At 47.3% G+C, this 18495-nt stretch overlaps 1 protein-coding gene across 1 annotated transcript in view; it reads left to right on the top strand.

Annotated features, from left to right (window-relative positions):
* CMTR1 (cap methyltransferase 1) overlaps positions 1-18495 on the top strand; it is a 2036190-nt gene that overhangs the window by 297413 nt on the left and 1720282 nt on the right. The window contains exon 6 of the mRNA XM_069608763.1: positions 15945-16016. Within this exon, the coding sequence (XP_069464864.1) occupies positions 15945-16016 (72 nt within the window). The remainder of the gene's footprint in view (positions 1-15944; positions 16017-18495) is intronic.

Below are 18495 nucleotides of genomic sequence, written 5' to 3'. Positions count from 1 at the left end.
GTTTTAAATAATTATATCTTTTACACCAAGCCCTGGTCAGTGTTTACTTGTTCTACTGTGTTTTCTTGACCTATTGTGAATACTTTGTATACTGCCTAACTCTTCTTGAGGGAAGTCTGACTGCTCAGCCACAGCTACCAAGTGAATCTGTGTGGTACAGACTGCTACCAAGTGGGTTTACTGCCAAACACCTGTAGTCCTAAATCTTTTGCAGTGGTCCTAGAGGGAACTGCACAGGTTTCTGCCTAACAGAGACTGCCCGTATTATTGTAGCAGAAACCAGAATAGGCGAGGTGGAAGACCAGGTGGGCCCTCATGACGGAGACATTGCAAAACTTAGGACCAAACTCACCAAAATACGTGGCAATTGTGATTACCTCGAGTCGGAGCAACATACGCATTGCCAGAATACCCAAGGCGGCATGCAAGGGGCCCATGGAGCTGTTTGTCGAAAGTCTACTAATCATGTTTGGATCAACCACATTTTCCACACACTTCTTAGCTGAACACGCACACCGTACTCTTGCCCCAGTACCTAGACCCGCGGCCTCTCCTCGCACGATCCTAGTGCGGCTGCTCAATTACAGAGACGGGGAACAAGGGACATTCTGATATGAATCCAACATCATACACATCTACCGTGATTTTGCAGCTGTAGTACAGGTCTTGAAGCAGTTGGATGACCCTGTGAAGAAATTGAGAGCCCGGCGCATCTCTTACACCCTCATGTTTCTTGCAAAACCGTGTATTCAATACGGCGGCAGGGCGCAGTTCTTTGAAAATCCTTTCCATAGCCTATGTTGAGGCGATAATCTCACTCCCAGCCCGCAACCAAGGGAATGATCAAAATCATGGTCCTGAAGCTGACCGGAACGATGTGGTCGACTGAACAAGAAGCCCCCATATGGCCCCACGACAACATCATTTAACTCTGGCATATGATATTGTTAATTAAAGCTGGGCCACACGGCAGCAGGACTGGCCGTTGTAAGCGACTGCTCACGGTGGACCCCGGGAAAGTTCCATGGTTGTTAAAGGGAAACGTCATCGAGTTGGGGAAGATGGTGAGGGAGGGGATAGGAGGGCACGCTGGGGTTTTGGGGGAGATATTCAGGAAGAGTGGGTTGCAGGAAGGTGGAGTTGAGAGGGGCTAAATGGGAGTTTAATAGCAGACGATGTTGCGAGGATTGTTGAATGTGGGATGTACCATGAGCAAATTGGTTCTCTTAGACCTAAACATAAAAATTGTTGTTGTTTAAAACTAAATGCCGGGTGAAGTGGTAGATTTGTTATCATGGAATGTCTGGGGCCTGAATAATCCAATTAAGACTAGGAAGGTTATGGCGTACCTGGACCGCTATTCCCTCAGAATCGTAATGTTACAGGAAACTCGTGCATTAGGACCATTGAACGATGGGTTTGTGCCCAAATGGGGCCGGCAGAGATTCTATCCAATTTACTCCTCGCAAGCCAGGGGAGTGATTATTCTGGTGCACCATTCCATATGTTTTCAAGCAAAGGAGACAATGGCGTATCCAGAGGGCTGATAGATTATAAAGGGAATATGGCAGGCGGAAAGGTCATATTGGTGAACACTTACTGAACATAGATAACCCATGATTTTATAGCCAGGTCTTGGGGAGGTTGGCAAAGATGGCAGAGGCTCCCATCATATGGAGGGGGGGGGTATTTCAATACAATTTTAACTTCCACAACGACCGATCGACCACCGCACAGTGTGGGCTGACGGCTGCGGCTAAAATGATCAAACAACCAATGGAACAATTGGGACTGATGGACGTATGGAGGGAGGAACACGCTAGGATAGCTGAATATACGTACTATTCTACAGTCCCCAACGCTTCGTCACAAATCAACCATTGGCTGCTTTCGTCCGTATGGGCACCACGCTTGCGCGGGAGCAAAACTCTGCCTCGCACGCTGTTGGATCCTTCCCCGGTGGTGATGGCGCTGCAATTTAGCGATACACTGCGCCCCCGCCCGCTTTGAACCATGTCACAAAATAGTATTTTTAGATAGCACACTTCTGTAGGACCTACATGGGAAAATAGATGGTTTTTTTGAGGTTAATGAAAGTTCTATTCCGAGATACCCACAGTATGGGAAACCTTTAAGGTCTTGCTGCGTGGTCTGCTTATTTCGGTTACATCTGGGGTACTCAAGGCCATTAGACGAGAATTAGCAGAGACCAAACAAGGGCTGCGCAGATTAGAGAATGAATACGGCACACTGCCGACACGACACTACTGGGGGTAACTAAGGGTAACCTGTTAAAGTTCAGCCAACTAGCAGAGCGTGAGGTACACTATAAGACGAAGACGATTCAAGCGCAGCGATATGGGGAGGAAGCCGATGATTCTTGGCGAGTGCGATCGGGGGGGAGAGCAGGGTGAAACCCATTACAGGAATCGAAGGAGGAGCAGGGAGGTTCCTTACATCGAACGAGGCAATCAATTAGGAATTTCTGAGATACTATAAAACTCTGTATGAAAATGCAGATACTTGTACTGAAAAGGATGTGGAACTCTATTTAAATTGATAGCACACTCCCGGGAGATACGCGAAGCACTAGATGCCCCAGTCACTTCCGATGAAATAGCAGAAGCTATTGCTTCGCTCTCGACAGGTAAGTCCCCTGGACCTGATGGATTGGGTATTGAACTGTACAAGACACATAGTAAGACACTGGCACCGCGCCTACTCAGGGTTTGGGAGGAATCACTGAGAGTTGGGCGATTCCCACCCACGCTTACTGAGGCCGTAATATCTGTGTTGCCAAAACCAGGTAGACTGCCGAGTGAGGTTGCTTCCTTCCGTCCGTTATCCTTGATGCTAAGATTTTTGCAAAACTCCTCCCACACATGACATACCTGGTGCACCTGAACCAATTGGGCGTTATTCCTACGAGATCCACAGCCCTTAATCTACGGCGCCTCTTTGGCATTATGTCGCAAATAACATCTGCAGGGCTGCTACGTGGAGGTCGACGCACACCTTCACGAGATTCTACTGCGTCGATCGGGATTCCAGGGAGGAGTCCAGGGTCGGCCAAGCAGTGCTGCGCAACCTGTTCGCTTAAGGTGAGCCTGGTGAAGAGGTAAGAGATGCTTAATGTTGAGTTTTTTGTATTGCTTAATGTTGAGCCTTTTGCCACCCCCCGTGGTTGTGCATGTGTGTACTGCTATTTATTCTTATATTCATGAGCATGTGAATCCATGCCAGACCCCATGCTGGAGAAGGAACAAGTTACTTACCTGTAACTGTTGTTCTCCAGCATGGGTCTGGCATGGATTCACATGCGAACCCTCCCGCCTACCCCTCTGCGGCTCTTCACTTGGTCATACTGCCACTTCACGTGCTACCAAATCTGAAGATGGCTGCCAGAGGCGGGGCTTAGGTAGAGGGCAGTCATTGGCTGTGGTCAGTATGACGCAGAGATCAGTGATTGGTTGCTACTACGAAAGACAGATCAGAAACTAAACTGATACTGATTTTTTCTTTACAGAGGATTCCCAGCCTGACGACGGGGAATATTCATGAGCATGTGAATCCATGCCAGACCCATGCTGGAGAACAACAGTTACAGGTAAGTAACTTGTTCCTTATGACACACGCGGGCGAACCGCCCGGATCGCAAGATCCAAAACAAAAGAAAATGAACAAATCGTAGTATGAAGCAGTACCGTGAAATGCAGTGGAGCAGGGACACCCCGTTTGTGGTCAGGACGGGTCCTCCTGCTTCCTCCACCAGGCCAATCAGAGCTCCGCTTCTGGCTTTCTTCCCTTCGCTGTCATACCCCTCCGGTCCCTGCCAGAGCAGTCGGGGTTCTCCTGTCTCCCTGTTGTTCACGATCTGTGACTTCCTTGTCTTGGGACCGTCACCGGACTGGGCTCTTCCACCAGATCCGCGGCAGCAGCGCTCCTGTGTATGTGCTGGGGTTCGTCGCCCAGGGCCTCGATCCTCTTACTCCTTGTCGCCAATTGTTACGTTGAAAGGAAGGCAGACGGAGACTTAGTTCAATTGTGAAAACCTTTAATTGAGAAAGGTTTAATACCTGGAAACGACCCCCAGCTGGAGGCTGCACAAACGTCCTCCTTCCTCTGCCAGTTCTTTCACCATCATGGGCACCTTCTGCACTCTTAGCCCTTTATTTCCTTAAACACATTCCACACAACCTTTGACTTGTTCCTCTGTATCTCTATCAGTACCGGGCCACCAAAACTCAGACCTCAACAAGCCCTTCGTTCTGGCCAAACCTAGGTGTCCAACATGGGCCAAATCTATTACTGACTTTCTCATTCCAGATGGTGCAACCATCTGATGCCCTCTATGCAAATAGCCATTGTGAGTCCATAATTCATCCTTCACTCTGGCAAATCCGCCCATATCACCACTATCATTTCTTATTTTACCTTCCACCACCAATGTCAGCAATCGTTGATAAACAGCATCTTCACTACAAGCAACATTCCAATCATCCGTATTCAACGTGTCGTGTACTTGAAAAAATCTCTGCACTCTCCTCAGAAAATGAAAAATTATCACCAGATTGAATTTCTCTCTGAACAGATCTAGACAAGGCATCTGCGGCAACATTGGTCTCACCACTGATATGAAGTATGGTAAATTGTAAATCTTGCAGTGCTGTTACCCACTTAATAATGCGTCTGAATACACCTTCCAAACCACCTTCAATGAAAATCCCAACCAAGGGTTTATGGTCAGTGCAAATCGTGAACTCCCTACCCCACAGAAACCTTTCAAATTGTTCAACTCCCCAGATACATGCCAAGGCCTCCTTTTCTACTACAGAATATCTACCTTGTGGTCTGTTCAATGACCTGGATGCAAATGCCACCGAATGTAAACCAACATGGTCCTCTTGCATGAGTACGGCCCCAATGCCATAGTCACTGGCATCCACCAACAGCAATGTGCATTTCCCTTCCTCAAAAATCCTCAATATGGGTGCATTGACAATAGATGTTTTTATAGTCTCAAATTCTTCTTTACAGTGATCATTCCACTTAAAGACAACTACCTTGCGAGTAAGCATTCTCATGTTCCTTGACATTTCTGATCAACCTCTGATAAATTTACCATAGAATTCAACTAAACCAAGAAAAGACAAAACGTCCCCCTTTGACTTGGGCTCTTCCATCCTCCTTATAGCCTCTATGGCTTCCTCTTTGGGTTTGACCCCCTCACCTGTAATCTAATGGCCTAAATAGACTACTTTGTTAGCCTTAAATATGCACTTTCCTAAAACTACGGTGAGACCTGCTTCTTTCAATATGTCTAGAACTCTTTTCAATCGTTCATCACGTTCAAGCTCATTGCTCCCACATACAAGAACATCATCTTGATAATGAGCTTGAACATGAACGATTGAAAAGAGTTCTAGACACATTGAAAGAAGCAGGTCTTCAGCTTGACCAAGCTGAATTGAAAATAAGGCTTGAGGCAAGTCATCTGGAGCACGTATTGTCTGTGAAGAGTGAAGGCACCACGGAGGAACAGGCCGATACCACTTCCAACAAGTTGGGATGTTTGAAGGGGTTTGTTCATACAATTCGGCTAAAAAGGGGTGCTGTACCCAAGATTGCAAAATTGCGTACCATTCCTCTTGCTCTCAGAGAAGATGTAGATAAGTAATTGAGGAGGATGGAGTTATTGAGAGGATAGACGCGTCCGAGTGGGTTAATCCCATAGTTAGTGGTGGTCAGGAAAACCAATGGATCATTGAGATTATGCATTGATCTTAGGCATTTGAATAGTATGGTGTTGGCGGACAGGTTTCCCTTACCTAGAATAGATGACCTACTGGTGGGAGTATCTGGCTCCAAAGTGTTTTCCATTTTGGACTTAAAATCAGCCTACCATGAAGCAGAGTTACATGCTGATTCCAGGGACCTCACAGCGTTTATCACACCTATTGGGCTATTCAGATGTGTTCGCATGCCGTTTGGGTTAGTTTCGGAGGCAAGTGTTTTTCAGAGTATAATGCACAGATTGCTTGGGGGAGAGAAAGGCGTTATGTGCTAACGAATATAACATTCTGAAATGCAATAATACCATGTTAATGTAATACTTGTCTTGGCAACTGCCTATCCTAACACCTTTCCAATGTTTTGCAGCGAGGACTGGGAAACTTGGGCCTCCCGCTCTGGTTCTCTTGAATTTAGGGGTTGGATCAGCTTGTGGGTGTAAGGCCTGTTTATTTGATGGTGAACGATTCTTTGAGCTAGGTAAGGTGGGGCCACTTTAGATATGCACCTGTGACTAATGGTGAGTGTTTTAAAGATTATTCTTTGCTGTATCGATAGCCAATGTACTGCTTTCCTAGCCTCCGACATATGGTGATGTCTAGGTAAGTTTAATGCCGCTCGTAAGGCTTTGTTTTGAATGGTCTGGAGATTCTGTAGGTTGTGTGAGGACGTGCTGGCGAAAAGGACATTGCAGTAGTCCAATTTAGCACCCATCACTGCTTGTTCAATAGTTAGGCAGTTATCTTCAGATAGATATGGTCTGGCAGCGATGAGGAGTTTGCTGGCATACGCTGTGGATGAGGATATGGCCTTTACTTGACGGGAGAGGGTAGCATCTAAGTAAACCCCCAAGGTCTTTAGAGCCAGTGATACTGAGCTCATTGTGCCGTCTTATGTTGATGGCAGTGTAATCTGTGTCCAATTTGTTTAGGATCCAGGCTTCTTTCAGCAGGGATGGGACTAATCCTGTTGTAAATGAAGCATTGATAAATGTGATGAAAGGGGCCAGTTCTTCTGCACAGTCTTTGATGAGTGGGGCTGGACAAGCGTCTCCTTTGCATCTTGAGGGCTTAAGGCTCTTCAAGATATGTAGTGTCTACAGTGATATTGTTAAATGTAAACTTCAGGCGTGTCAGATGTACCAGAATTGAAGTTATGCTTGTTAGGGGAGTTTTGTAGTGTCGGTTTCGCGATGGCTTGTTTGATGGCAATTTATTTCTGTAGCAAATCCATTTTTTGCATCATGACATTTTGTATACTGGTGCACCAGGCAAGGTCTTTGTTCTCGGATGAGGCTTGTGTGATGGGTGATTCCAGTTCCCTGAGGATGGTGAAAAGTTAGCGAATGTTGGAGTTGGCATTAGTTTTTCTAGAATTACACGTGAAGGCTTTGGCTGTGGTGATGGCCTGTTTGTACTGTTTGGACAGGGTGTTGAATTCATGCTTGAGGGTGTCCGTGGGGGAGTTTTTCCAACATTTTTCTGTCTTCTTTTCTTGGATCTGAGGTCAGATAGCTCTTGGGAGTACCATGCGTTGATGTGCACAGAGAGTTTAGCTCTCTTGTGGGTTAATGGGGCAATGGCGTTAACCGTCCTGGTGTAGAGCTCAGCTAAGACTTGAGGGTCGGGCTGACGGTGGATTGCAATTGAAGTGTGTCCAGGAAAGGTAGGATGTTTTCTCTGGTGAGTTTTGAAGAGTTGCGGGCCTTGAAAGGTGGTGGTCGCTTGGCGAGCGGTTTTGTAGGTTTCTTTACCAGAATGGCAAAAGTGATTATATGGTGGTCAGTCCATGGGCATGGAGTGTTATTTTGTATGGTGATATCGCAGTTGAGGTCGACTATACAGTGAAGTGTTCGTCCTTTAATGTGCGTGGGGTCGTTGATTCATTGACAAAAACCTAGGGAGAGCAGTTAATTAGCGAGAGAAGATGCTGATGGGTCGGTATGGTCATTGAGCCCAATATTGAAGTCCCCTAGGATTGTCAATTGCCTAGCTTGAGGTTGTGACTTGGTGTGTGGAGGAGGTCTTCTTCGAAGGTGTTGGTGGCACCCGGAGGTCAGTAGATAATAAGGATCGTTATTGTGTTGGTCGGGGAAATCGTTGGTTTTAGTGATAAGATGTTGCAGGTTTTGTTGAAGTGTTCAGCTGCCTTGTGAGCAGGTGTTTTTTTAGCTATAAAGGCGGTCCCTCCACCTCTAGCGAGCAGTCTGTCTCTTTGAAAAATGGTGTAGTCAGGAGGAATGGCCAGTGCTAGGGCAGGGCATGAGGCTGCATGAAGAACGGTTTCTGTGATGGCTACACCATCTAGGTTATTGGCTGTTAGGAGGGTGTGGCTATCTAAGGCATGAGCAGTAAGTTAGTGTGCATTGATTAGTGCCAGTTGAGGTTACTTTTGTGGGTGTTTCCATCCTCAAAATTGGTTGTAGGAGGAGAGGGGGGGTGCTTGGTATGTGTGTGAGAGTGAAGTGGGCTAGGGCAAGGGCTGGTGGCTGGTATGACACAGGGTGCAGCAACGGGTGCAAGGCTAGGGCATAGGCTAGCAGCAGGTGCAGCAACGGGTGCGAAGCTAGAGCATAGGCTAGCGGCAGGTACGACACAGGGTGCAGCAACGTGTGCGAGGCTAGCGCATAGCCTAGCAGTGGGTGCGAGGCTAGGACATAGGCTAGCAGCAGGTACGACACAGGGTGCAAAGCTGGGGTATGTGCTAGCAGTGGGTATAATACTGTTCAGATAGGTAGCAATTAGGGTGTCATTGTTATGTGGATTGACATGAGAGGCCTTGTAGATGCTGGCGGTCATGGACGGCAGACGTGCAGCAGTACCTTGAGAACCGAGTGGTGTGACATAGGTGGTCGACATGGTGGCAGGTGGTGTAGTAGATGCCGTACTAGCCAGCGAGGCAAAGTTAGAAATGGAAAATGCATGTAGGGAACGTGTATTGCCATGGGGCAGGTTGCCATGGTTCCTTGTTGGGCCATATTGGTGGGAACTGGGTAATTGTGACATGGCTGTTTATGAACATGCAGGGCCTTCTTCTGATGGACCAGCAGTGGGTTACAAGTTATTTTACCCAGGTAATTGAGACGCTCACCTAGTGAAGGTTTGCACGTGGCGGCGACTGCGATGTTAGACATGTGCTTGCGATCTGTGTGGCCGTGGCTTGATTTCTTGATTTGGGGTTGGATGGGCATGTGGGGTGGAAGCGGGATCTTGTAGAACTTTGCTGGTGCTAAAGGGCGCATGAATGGGACCATTGGGTGCTAACTCTGTACTTAATGTTGGCTACAATGCTCATGGTCTGCCTGTGTTTGAGGGATATGAGCAGGTATAACGTCATTTTGGGAGCGTACTACATATGTTCCTGGCTGATGATATAGTAGAGGTCAGGTCAGATGATGAGAGAACAATTGGGCTAGCCACTGTATAACGTTTGTTTAGCAGTTGCGCATGTGCCCTGGCACTGCCTTCTGGGAGGTGTAGTTTGCTTCTCATGGCTGGCGGGGCCCGTATTAGCGGCTTGCAGCGGTACTGGGGGTGAGTGCAGCTGCTAAGGTAAGCACTGGCTGTGATGCAGCAACAGAGTTAATGCTCTGGGGATTGGTCGGAGATGTGAGTTGCGGCAGCCTCCAGTGCACATTTTGATGGGGTCTGTCTGCTCGCGCTCGTCAGACGAGCACTGTCCATGATGTCAGACCGGGGTGAGAGGAGGTAGCAGCATTGCATGGTCAAATGCTCAGTATGGGAGCGCTGTGGTAAGGTAATGGCAGGTTTCAGGAAAGGGCTGGCTGGTGGCAGAGGGATTCTTAGCAGCGAAGATACGGGTACATATGCAGTCGACTTTTCCACATGTGTGTTCTGAGAACTAGGTGTCTCGGATCTGGGATCCGTGTGTGAGCTAACGGTATTGCCTTAATCTACAGTGTTAGAATAAGCACAGTTGCAGATATGCACATCTCTGAATGAATGTACGGAATTACAAATGTAGCGTTTGAAAGGCATTACATTATTGCGTTTGACGAGCACACCCTGTGTGGTATAATCAACATTAGCTTGTGCACAGTTGGTCACATTGTTGCAATTAGGGAGTGATGCAATAGTAGAAGTGTCATGCTTAACAGTATTCAGAAATACATAGTTCTGGCAGTAATGGAAGTCCATGAGGGTCTGGGACCCAAGGTCCAATACTGGTTGCAGGCTGTACGTAAGGTTTGGGGGCTGTATCTTGTTTCAAAGTATCTTGTGGAAGGCAATCGCTAGACATTTGAGGATGGCTTAATAAGTATGATACATCAACATTATGTAATACATACATTAGGTATATATTATAGTCATTGTGGGTCTGAGCCCAGTGTCCAATGCTGTAGGTTAACAGTACCTGATGCGAAGCATGTCGAACTTCGCGGCCAACGTGGCTTAGACCAGCAGCGACTGAAGAAAGGTATGCAACCTTCTGTTGGTCAGAAGGTATGCAGCTCAGCCTAGACCACCCCCACTGGAAGTAAGAGGGGTAGCCTGTTGGCCCTACACTGGTCTAAAACAGGCTGTCACTTGGGGTCAACAAGAGCCCACGTGGTCTGAACTGCCATTTTGAACCCACCTCATGGTTGCCCTGATCAAAGTAATCCCTAAAATGCAAAATGGCTGAGCGCAGGACGAAAAAAACATTTGTTCCTCAGCGGCTGCCAAAAAGGTTAATTGAGCCATCAATGCTGTAAAATGGCTTTTAACATTGGTGAAACTAAAGTAAAGCTGCCACCAACTTGCTCCCTAAAACAAATGTAGGGTGATGTAATCACCCTGGGGCACAAAAATGGGATAGTGAGAGGCATCCCTGGAACTGGGTGCTTTAGGGGCAACCCATTACCCAATACATTAATTAAGGCAAATGGGTTGGTGGTAATGACTGGGGTACTTCCGGAGAGGCCCCTCTTGCCACCAAAAATATATCGCTGATCCAAAGGAAAAAAACAAAAAAGTTGAGGGATCCTAAATAGTGGCACTAGAATCCCCCAAAATAGGAATTCTATCTTAAAATAATGCAAAGAACTGACAGTAGGTAGGCCATGCGACCTACGATTGCACAAGAAATCGGTTTACATTCTTGGAACTGTTGGGCCATTCCCTTCAACAAGTTGCCTTCTGAGACTACAGCCACAGCTACTGAATTTGCCATAACATACCATACCCCATAGTCTGGTTCACCTCCTATACCACCACCTCCTCTGTCCTACACTGATTGGCTACCTGCTGCTACTTAAGCCAATCATCTCGACCGGGAGGTGGGAGCCAGTCCTAGCCAATCAAAGGCCCGCGTCTAAGGCCTCGTTCGCTGCCGGGTCGTTGCAGGAGGTCTTCCGGCACCCCTCACAAGCGCATTGGGGATGGCGCTCCACTCTTCGGTGAAGCTGGAACTATTGTGACACACTCACTTCACCGACCATGGGTAAGTCGCCTCTACCTAGAAAGGCTCTTACCCCTCTGACTTTCCCACCCTCACTGCATCACACCTGGACTCCCACTCTTATTGCCTGCGGTTGTACTGTTTCATCTTCTGTAAAAATGTGAATCTAGCTGTGTTTCAACATCTGCTACAAATTTGAATCTAGCTGTGTCATCTTCTGCTAAAAATTTGAATCTAGCTGTGTCTCACCTTCTGCTAAAACTCTGAATCCAGCTGTTTCATCTTCTGCTTTAATTTGAATCTAGCTGTGCCCTGTGGCTGTACTGTGCTTTGATTTTCGCTGCGCCCAGTGACTACATTGTGCTACTCTGTCCTGCTGTTCCTGTCTTTCCCCCCTCCTGCTCTCCCCACCCCTCTGCTCTTCGATCACTCCCTCCCCTCCCCCTCCTCTTTCCCCTCCTCCACATCACCTATGGGGCTCTCTGTTTCTCCTATCTGCTTTAACTGCTTCTCCATTGACTATCCTACCCTTCTCACGAAGTCTGGTGGGAAGAAGTTCACAAAGGATATCTTGGTCTCTAACCCTGGTCTACCTATCGCTGACACCTACACCAGCGCATCCTCCCGACAGATCCTCACTGACATTCTCTTTGACGTTCCTTCGCCTGACCATTGGACTCCTCATATGGTCTCTGTGCTCTCACCCTTCTCTTCTATACCCAATAATGGTGGCACCCAGTGGAAGTCCCTCCTGGACCCCTTCCACTCCTCTAAGGAAATCATTAATGTCTACCTGAATGGCACTGTCCTGGTCCAAGGCCCTCAGGCCAACCTTCTCCTCTTTGATAGATGCTTCCTGCTCCTGCTGTGCCCTCTCTCTCCTCTCTGGCTTCCTTGCCTCCCACCTCTGCCTCCTCCTTGGCTACCTTGCCCTCTCCTCCTTCCTCTGCTGCCCCCCCCCCCTCGGCTCCTTTTATGCCTCTGCAGGGCATACCTCTGATTCGCACCCCTCCCCAGAAGTCTTTCAAGATTGGCAAACTTCTCCATATTGCCACTCTCAACTCTTGCTCGGCTGTCAAACACTCCTCTGACATCTGCCGCATCCTGGAAGAACTCGACCTCGATGTCCTCGGTCTCACCGAGACATGGTTCATGGCCAGCTCTGTCACAAGCTTTGACACTCTCTTCCCTGATGGCTACAAGATCCTCTCCGCGCCCAGATCCAATCGTCCAGGTGGGGGCTTAGCCTTAATCTTCCCGGAGTGGGTTCCTGCCTCTGTGATTCCTGTGCAAGCCTACTCCTCCTTCGAATGCCTTATCTGTAGGTTTTCTCTCTCTCCTGGTCACTCTCTCACCATTGCTACTATCTATCGGCCACCTGGGCAGACTACCTCTTTCCTCTCTCAGTGGGCTGACCTCAACATTCCCCTAGATGCTTCCTGTCCCTCCTCCAGAATCTTTCGTGATCTATCCGACTCCCTCTTTCTATTCTTCCCTTTGGCCCGACTTGCTCTGCAGAGTTTCTCTTGATCTCATTTCCTCCGCTCCTCCTCTCTAACCCTCTCACCCCTCCTCTCTCCTGGACTGATCACTTTCTCCTTTGCTCCCATCTCTCCCTCTCTACCCTGCAGGCCAAGCAGCTCCAGCACTGCCACCTACCTTCTTGGTCATTCGGCCCATGAAGCGTGTGTCCGTTGAGGATTTTGTTGCCACTTTCTCTCCTCCACCTGGCTGACTCATCCTGACACTGCCCTTTCCGATCTCCACTCTTCTGATACTCTTGATGTTCTTGCCCCAGTCATGAGGATCCGCTTGAAGCCCAAAGCCAGTGCAACTCTTGGTACGACTCTGACCTCGTCGCCCTTAAACGCAGGTGTATAGTGGCTGAGAGGAAATGGCAGGCATCTTGTGCATCCTCTGACAAACTGGCCTGCCGCCTTCTCCAAAGGGATTACCGGCTCTCCGTCCGCACTAAGAAGAGAGCCCACATCCAAGCCTGCGTCTCTACAGCATCTAACAACTCAGCCGAACTCTTTAAAATATCCAAGGAGCTGGCCAATCCTGCTGCAGTCTCCTTTCCCCTCCCAGGCCCTCTGCACATCCCTGGGTTCTCATTTCATCTCTAAAACCCAGGAATACCTGTCCACCCTCTCGTCCTCTCCCCCTCTTCCAGCTGCTCTCCCCACTTCCTCTGGACCCCCTGCAGCCACCTCGCCTCCCTCTTTCTCTTCCTTTCCTCTGTTCATCCCGGACGAGATTTTTAGACAAGTCTGATCTATGAAAGTTTGTCAAAACAGGTTCTTCCCTTCTCGTCCAAAACCATCAAGGACCATATTGACACCATATTGACGCCCTCGCTTCTGCCTTGCCCGACTTCTGCAAACACTCCTTGGCCACTGGAGCCCCCCCCCACTCTGAAGCATTCTCTTGCGCACCCTCTTCTCAAGAAACCCACAACCGACCCCTTTTGCCCAGCGAACTATCGCCCGATCTCTATCACTCCTTTCCTGGGCAAACTCCTGGAAAAGCTGGCCATCTCCCAGCTTAATCTTCACCCTGACTCCGTTGGTTGTCTTCATGACCATCAGTCTAGCTTCAGAGCTGCCAGAAGACTTGCTCTCCATCCTTGATTCTAATCTCCCCTCTGTCCTCATCCTACTCGATCTGTCTTCTGCCTTTGAGACGGTCAATCATGCCATCCTGCTGAACCGCCTCTGTGATAACCTGGGTATCACTGATCAGCCCCTGGCCTGGCTGACGACCTTCCTCTCCAACCGATCCTCACAGGTCCAACTTGGGTCCTTCCTTTCCTCTATCTCTACCTGGCACCCCTCTCCCACCGCATTGCTGCTCTCTGCTCCAACTTTCAGTGCTTTGCGGATGACACCCAGCTCGTTTTCAGGCTCCCCTCTGCTACCCCCTCTCCCAACCCCTCTCCCATCTCTGTCTGCAATCTAGGAGTCATGTGCCGCCAACAACCTCTGCCTAAACGCTAGTAAGACCGAGATCCTCCTCATCGGCACTCCTGTGCCTTCCTTCCCTGTCACTCTCTGGCCGGCCTCCCTTGGCCCTCTCCCTGCTCCCACCTGTGAGGTTAAGAACCTCAGGGTCATCTTCGACTCCATGCTTTCCTTTTCTCCACACATTTCATTACTCTCCAGTGATGTTGCCTAGGGTGGTCAGTGATCATGTCGAATCCAATAATGTCGACAGTCAAAATGAAAAAAAAAAATGTAGAAAAAAATAATGTAGAAAAGCAATAATATTTTTTAGAAAAAATAAATAATTAAAATGTGTTGAATATGAGGGGTGAGAGGGTGGTGGTGGGGAGGGTGGCAGGGGGGTGTTTGGTGAGGGGGATTGGGGGGGACCCCCCCTAGTAAATGATATTTTCCTTGTTTATTTATTTATCGAATAAATAAATAAATAAATAATTAAAATGTGTTGAGTATGAGGGGTGAGAGGGGGGTTGGGGGGGACTCTTCTTGTTTATGTATTTATTGATAGTGCTAAATGACATTTTTTTTTCAACATTTTTTTTTCTAAAAATTGACTCTTTTCATTATATGTATAGGATTTCGACATTATTGTTTTCGACATTTTTTTTCGACATTTTTGTAAGTCGACATTTTTTTTCGACATTTTTGTAAGTCAACATTTTTTTTCGACATTATCACTATGAACCGTTGCCTAGAGTCCTTGAGTCTTCCTTCTCGGCTGGGGTCACAGGCTGCATACTCTTCATCCTTGTTGCTGTACTGCGACAGCTCCTTTTTCCCCAAACCACAAAGCTACGTTACATTGAATAATATTGGCTCATAGGAAAACATCAGTTGCAAGTGGTCTAAAAGCAACTTGTGCTAATTTTTAAAAACTTTGACAGCTCTGCTTACTTATTTCCACTGTGCTTGATACTTGGTGTTGCTTATGTTGATTTCTTAAATCCCGTTTTTAAAACCCTCAATATAGACTCAAGGACGGATTTCTGAACGCTTTGTGTGATCTGCATAATTCGCTATCCTACAAGCTAGTCCTAAAAGGTTACTTAGCTGTTATACACTGCATTTCTCTCTTGCACAAACTTCTACATAGAATGTATTTTGTGACTGTTGTATGTGCAAACAACTATTACATGTCATACATTACATTATATCCTGCTCCCATCTTGAGAAAGTAGCTTGACTGCTCCGCAAGTTTTACCTCTCGGAGTTCACTATATACAGAGAAGCCCTGCAAACGAGGTGTGGATTGATCTTCCTGAGCCCTAAACTTTGGGCCTAGAAAAATGCTTCTTAGCGTGCTGCTTTTAGAAATTACAACGGAGTATTGCATCCATAAATGGTGTCTCAAGGTGGTAGGTTTGTTAATCAAGTTAAGAGGTTCATTTTCTAGATTCAGTCTAGATTTTTTGATGCTGTGAACACTTTCTCAAAGAGGTCTAAGGTTGTAAAGTATATTTTGGAGTATGGCTGTCTGAATCGCAACAACAAATCAATTGTCAATTGTTTACTGAAACTGGAGAACTGAACTATTTTGTCCATTTAAAGCTATGTATTACTTTGCAGTGATGCTCTATTTTGTGGAAATGGGCACATGAGGGTGTTTGTGAGTGATGAAGGACTCCACCACCACTCTTTGAAACAGATTATGCGAGGTTGAAACGAGTAAACATTTGTAATTGAGAACCCTGCACATTCCTGTCATCACAAGTGACAATGGTGTTAACCACGTTTTCACTGATTGTTTCCTTGTAGAGAAAGCTGACTATAGACGATGAAACAGAGTTTTGCGGTGAAGAGCTTTTGTTCAATGTTTTGAAGTGTAAGGTAGGTTAGAAATTGTGTTTTTGTTCAATCCATTCTATGAAAATATTGGCAAGTTAATTTCTTTTGGCTTCTCAACAATGATAATCGAGATCCCACTAGAATTGTGAATTAACAGCACTGAAGCAGTGATAATGGGGACTGCAATGAAAAGTAGAGCAGGAGCAGTGTGTTAGGGTGCACTGTGTTTATGGTGTGAGGGCACTGTGCGCAGCCTAGACAGATATTCCTTGGTTCACCTAGTGGTACCAGCGGTCGAGCAGTCATTAAAAGGGGAGCTGGATAGACAAGAATATAGGGTAACACAAAAGAATATAGGGTAACAAAAAATAAAGAGATTTCCACACAGAGGTGCTTGTAGTGTTAATCCCTGTGCTCGGGGCGGATGTGTCCAGCACAACCTGCCAACCCCAGCCTGGCAGGCCCAAAGGGATCATGCCAAAATAGGGAATGCCCAAAATGTCGAATTGGAAAATACTGACATTTGAGCCCCCAATCTTACACACACACACACACACACACACACACACACACACACACACACACACACACACACACACACACACACACACACACACACACACACACACACACACACACACACACACACACACACACACACACACACACACACACACACACACACACACACACACACACACACACACACACACACACACACACACACACACACACACACACACACACACACACACACACACACACACACACACACACACACACACACACACACACACACACACACACACACACACACACACACACACACACACACACACACACACACACACACACACACACACACACACACACACACACACACACACACACACACACACACACACACACACACACACACACACACACACACACACACACACACACACACACACACACACACACACACACACACACACACACACACCCGCCGCCGCCCCCCCAAATATATGTGGTAAAAGGGGTTACAAAAAACCACATTCAGTATTTTCAGATTCAACATTATTTTTTCGCCGTGATCACAAAGGTCCAGCCCCAAGTGAAGTGAGGACTCAGGGCCGTTGCCGGTCATGTTTAATCTCCGAACCGGGAACTGAACCCGGTTCGCTCCTTGGGTCAACACCTGCGATTGGATGGGCTTTATTTAGGGGAAATCGACTGTGCAAATACATAGCATGCCAATCTCCCTTAAACTACAAACCAAGATGGACAAAAGGCAATAGTAAAGGGCTAGTGCTATTACTATTTATATGGCCTTACATTGAGAGGACAAGAAGCAAGGTGCTGGACTGTGATTTGGTCGGGGAGGGTGGTCGGGTGTAGGATTCCAGGAGCTAAGAGATGGGTGGCTGGGCAAGGGCAGAATACATAGTTTAGGACATTGGCCACTGTTGGGACATATTTCTCTTTAGACAACTTCATTTTGTATTGACCGTCAAACCTTTGTTTTTGAAGCTGTCCTGACTTTTTACAGGGAAGTGAAGACTTCAGCTTCGCTCCCCTGGCCTTTTGCTCATTTTGTTATGGGGAAACTGATCAGTCCTTCAGACTACCAGTACAGGGAAACTGTTTTTCCCTTTTGTTTGTGTACCTTTTTACCTTTTTGGGTAACACATTAACAGTGCACACAACATCTTACAATGCAGTGCAGTGGGAAACGTTTGTATCACCTGTGAAGGCAGACACATACAACTGAGGAATGTTTGGGCTACAAACTTTTATTAAAATCACAATGAGGTTAGAATAAGACCCATCTTGCCCTATGGTAAGGTGTGATTTCCCTACCTTACAAAAAACTAATGATAATCTGTGTCAGGAAGTCCAATGTAAATGTCTATGTCCAAAACCTACACTTGCCCTCATATATATTTGTTCAAACTGTGTAGGGATGTCTGCATCAAATGAAAAAGCGTTCAAAGAAAAGTTGAATTGAATATTTTATTTCTATTGCGTTCATACACAAGTTTTTTGGAGCACGTCAAGGTAAGGGAGCGTAACCGGGGAGAACAAAACAACGATCTTACTAGGCCCAGTGACATTGAGAACGTGCAAGTGCATGGGGGAGGGGAAAGTGTGGAGCAAAAGGAGAACAGAATAAATAATAAATAATACAAGCAACAAAAGTGGTAGTTCAGCTAGCAAGCGGCAAGTGCTGAGTTTAAGGCAGCAGACATGGTAGGCCAGATAAGTGCAGGAAGAAAAAAAGTGGGGGGCACTGTATGGGTACAGATACAGACCCCAGTGCAAGGGGTGGCCCTGAGGCAGTGCGGAAGGGTGGTAGGGTGAGCAGGAACCTGGGCCCGGAGGACAGAGGGTGGCCAGGTGCACAGTGCCAGGAGAGAACAGATCAGCAGGGGACAGAGGGGGGGAGGAGGGGGCGAAGGCGCAAGCGAAGAGGACGGTCTTGAGGTTCTTCCGGAACCAGAGATGGCTCTCCTCAAGTTTTAGAGTGGCAGGGAGGCTG

Source organism: Ambystoma mexicanum, chromosome 4q, assembly GCF_040938575.1.
Source record: "Ambystoma mexicanum isolate Mex_15411 chromosome 4q, UKY_AmexF1_1, whole genome shotgun sequence".
Taxonomy (NCBI): domain Eukaryota; kingdom Metazoa; phylum Chordata; class Amphibia; order Caudata; family Ambystomatidae; genus Ambystoma; species Ambystoma mexicanum.
This window is presented reverse-complemented; position numbering and strand designations above follow the sequence as displayed.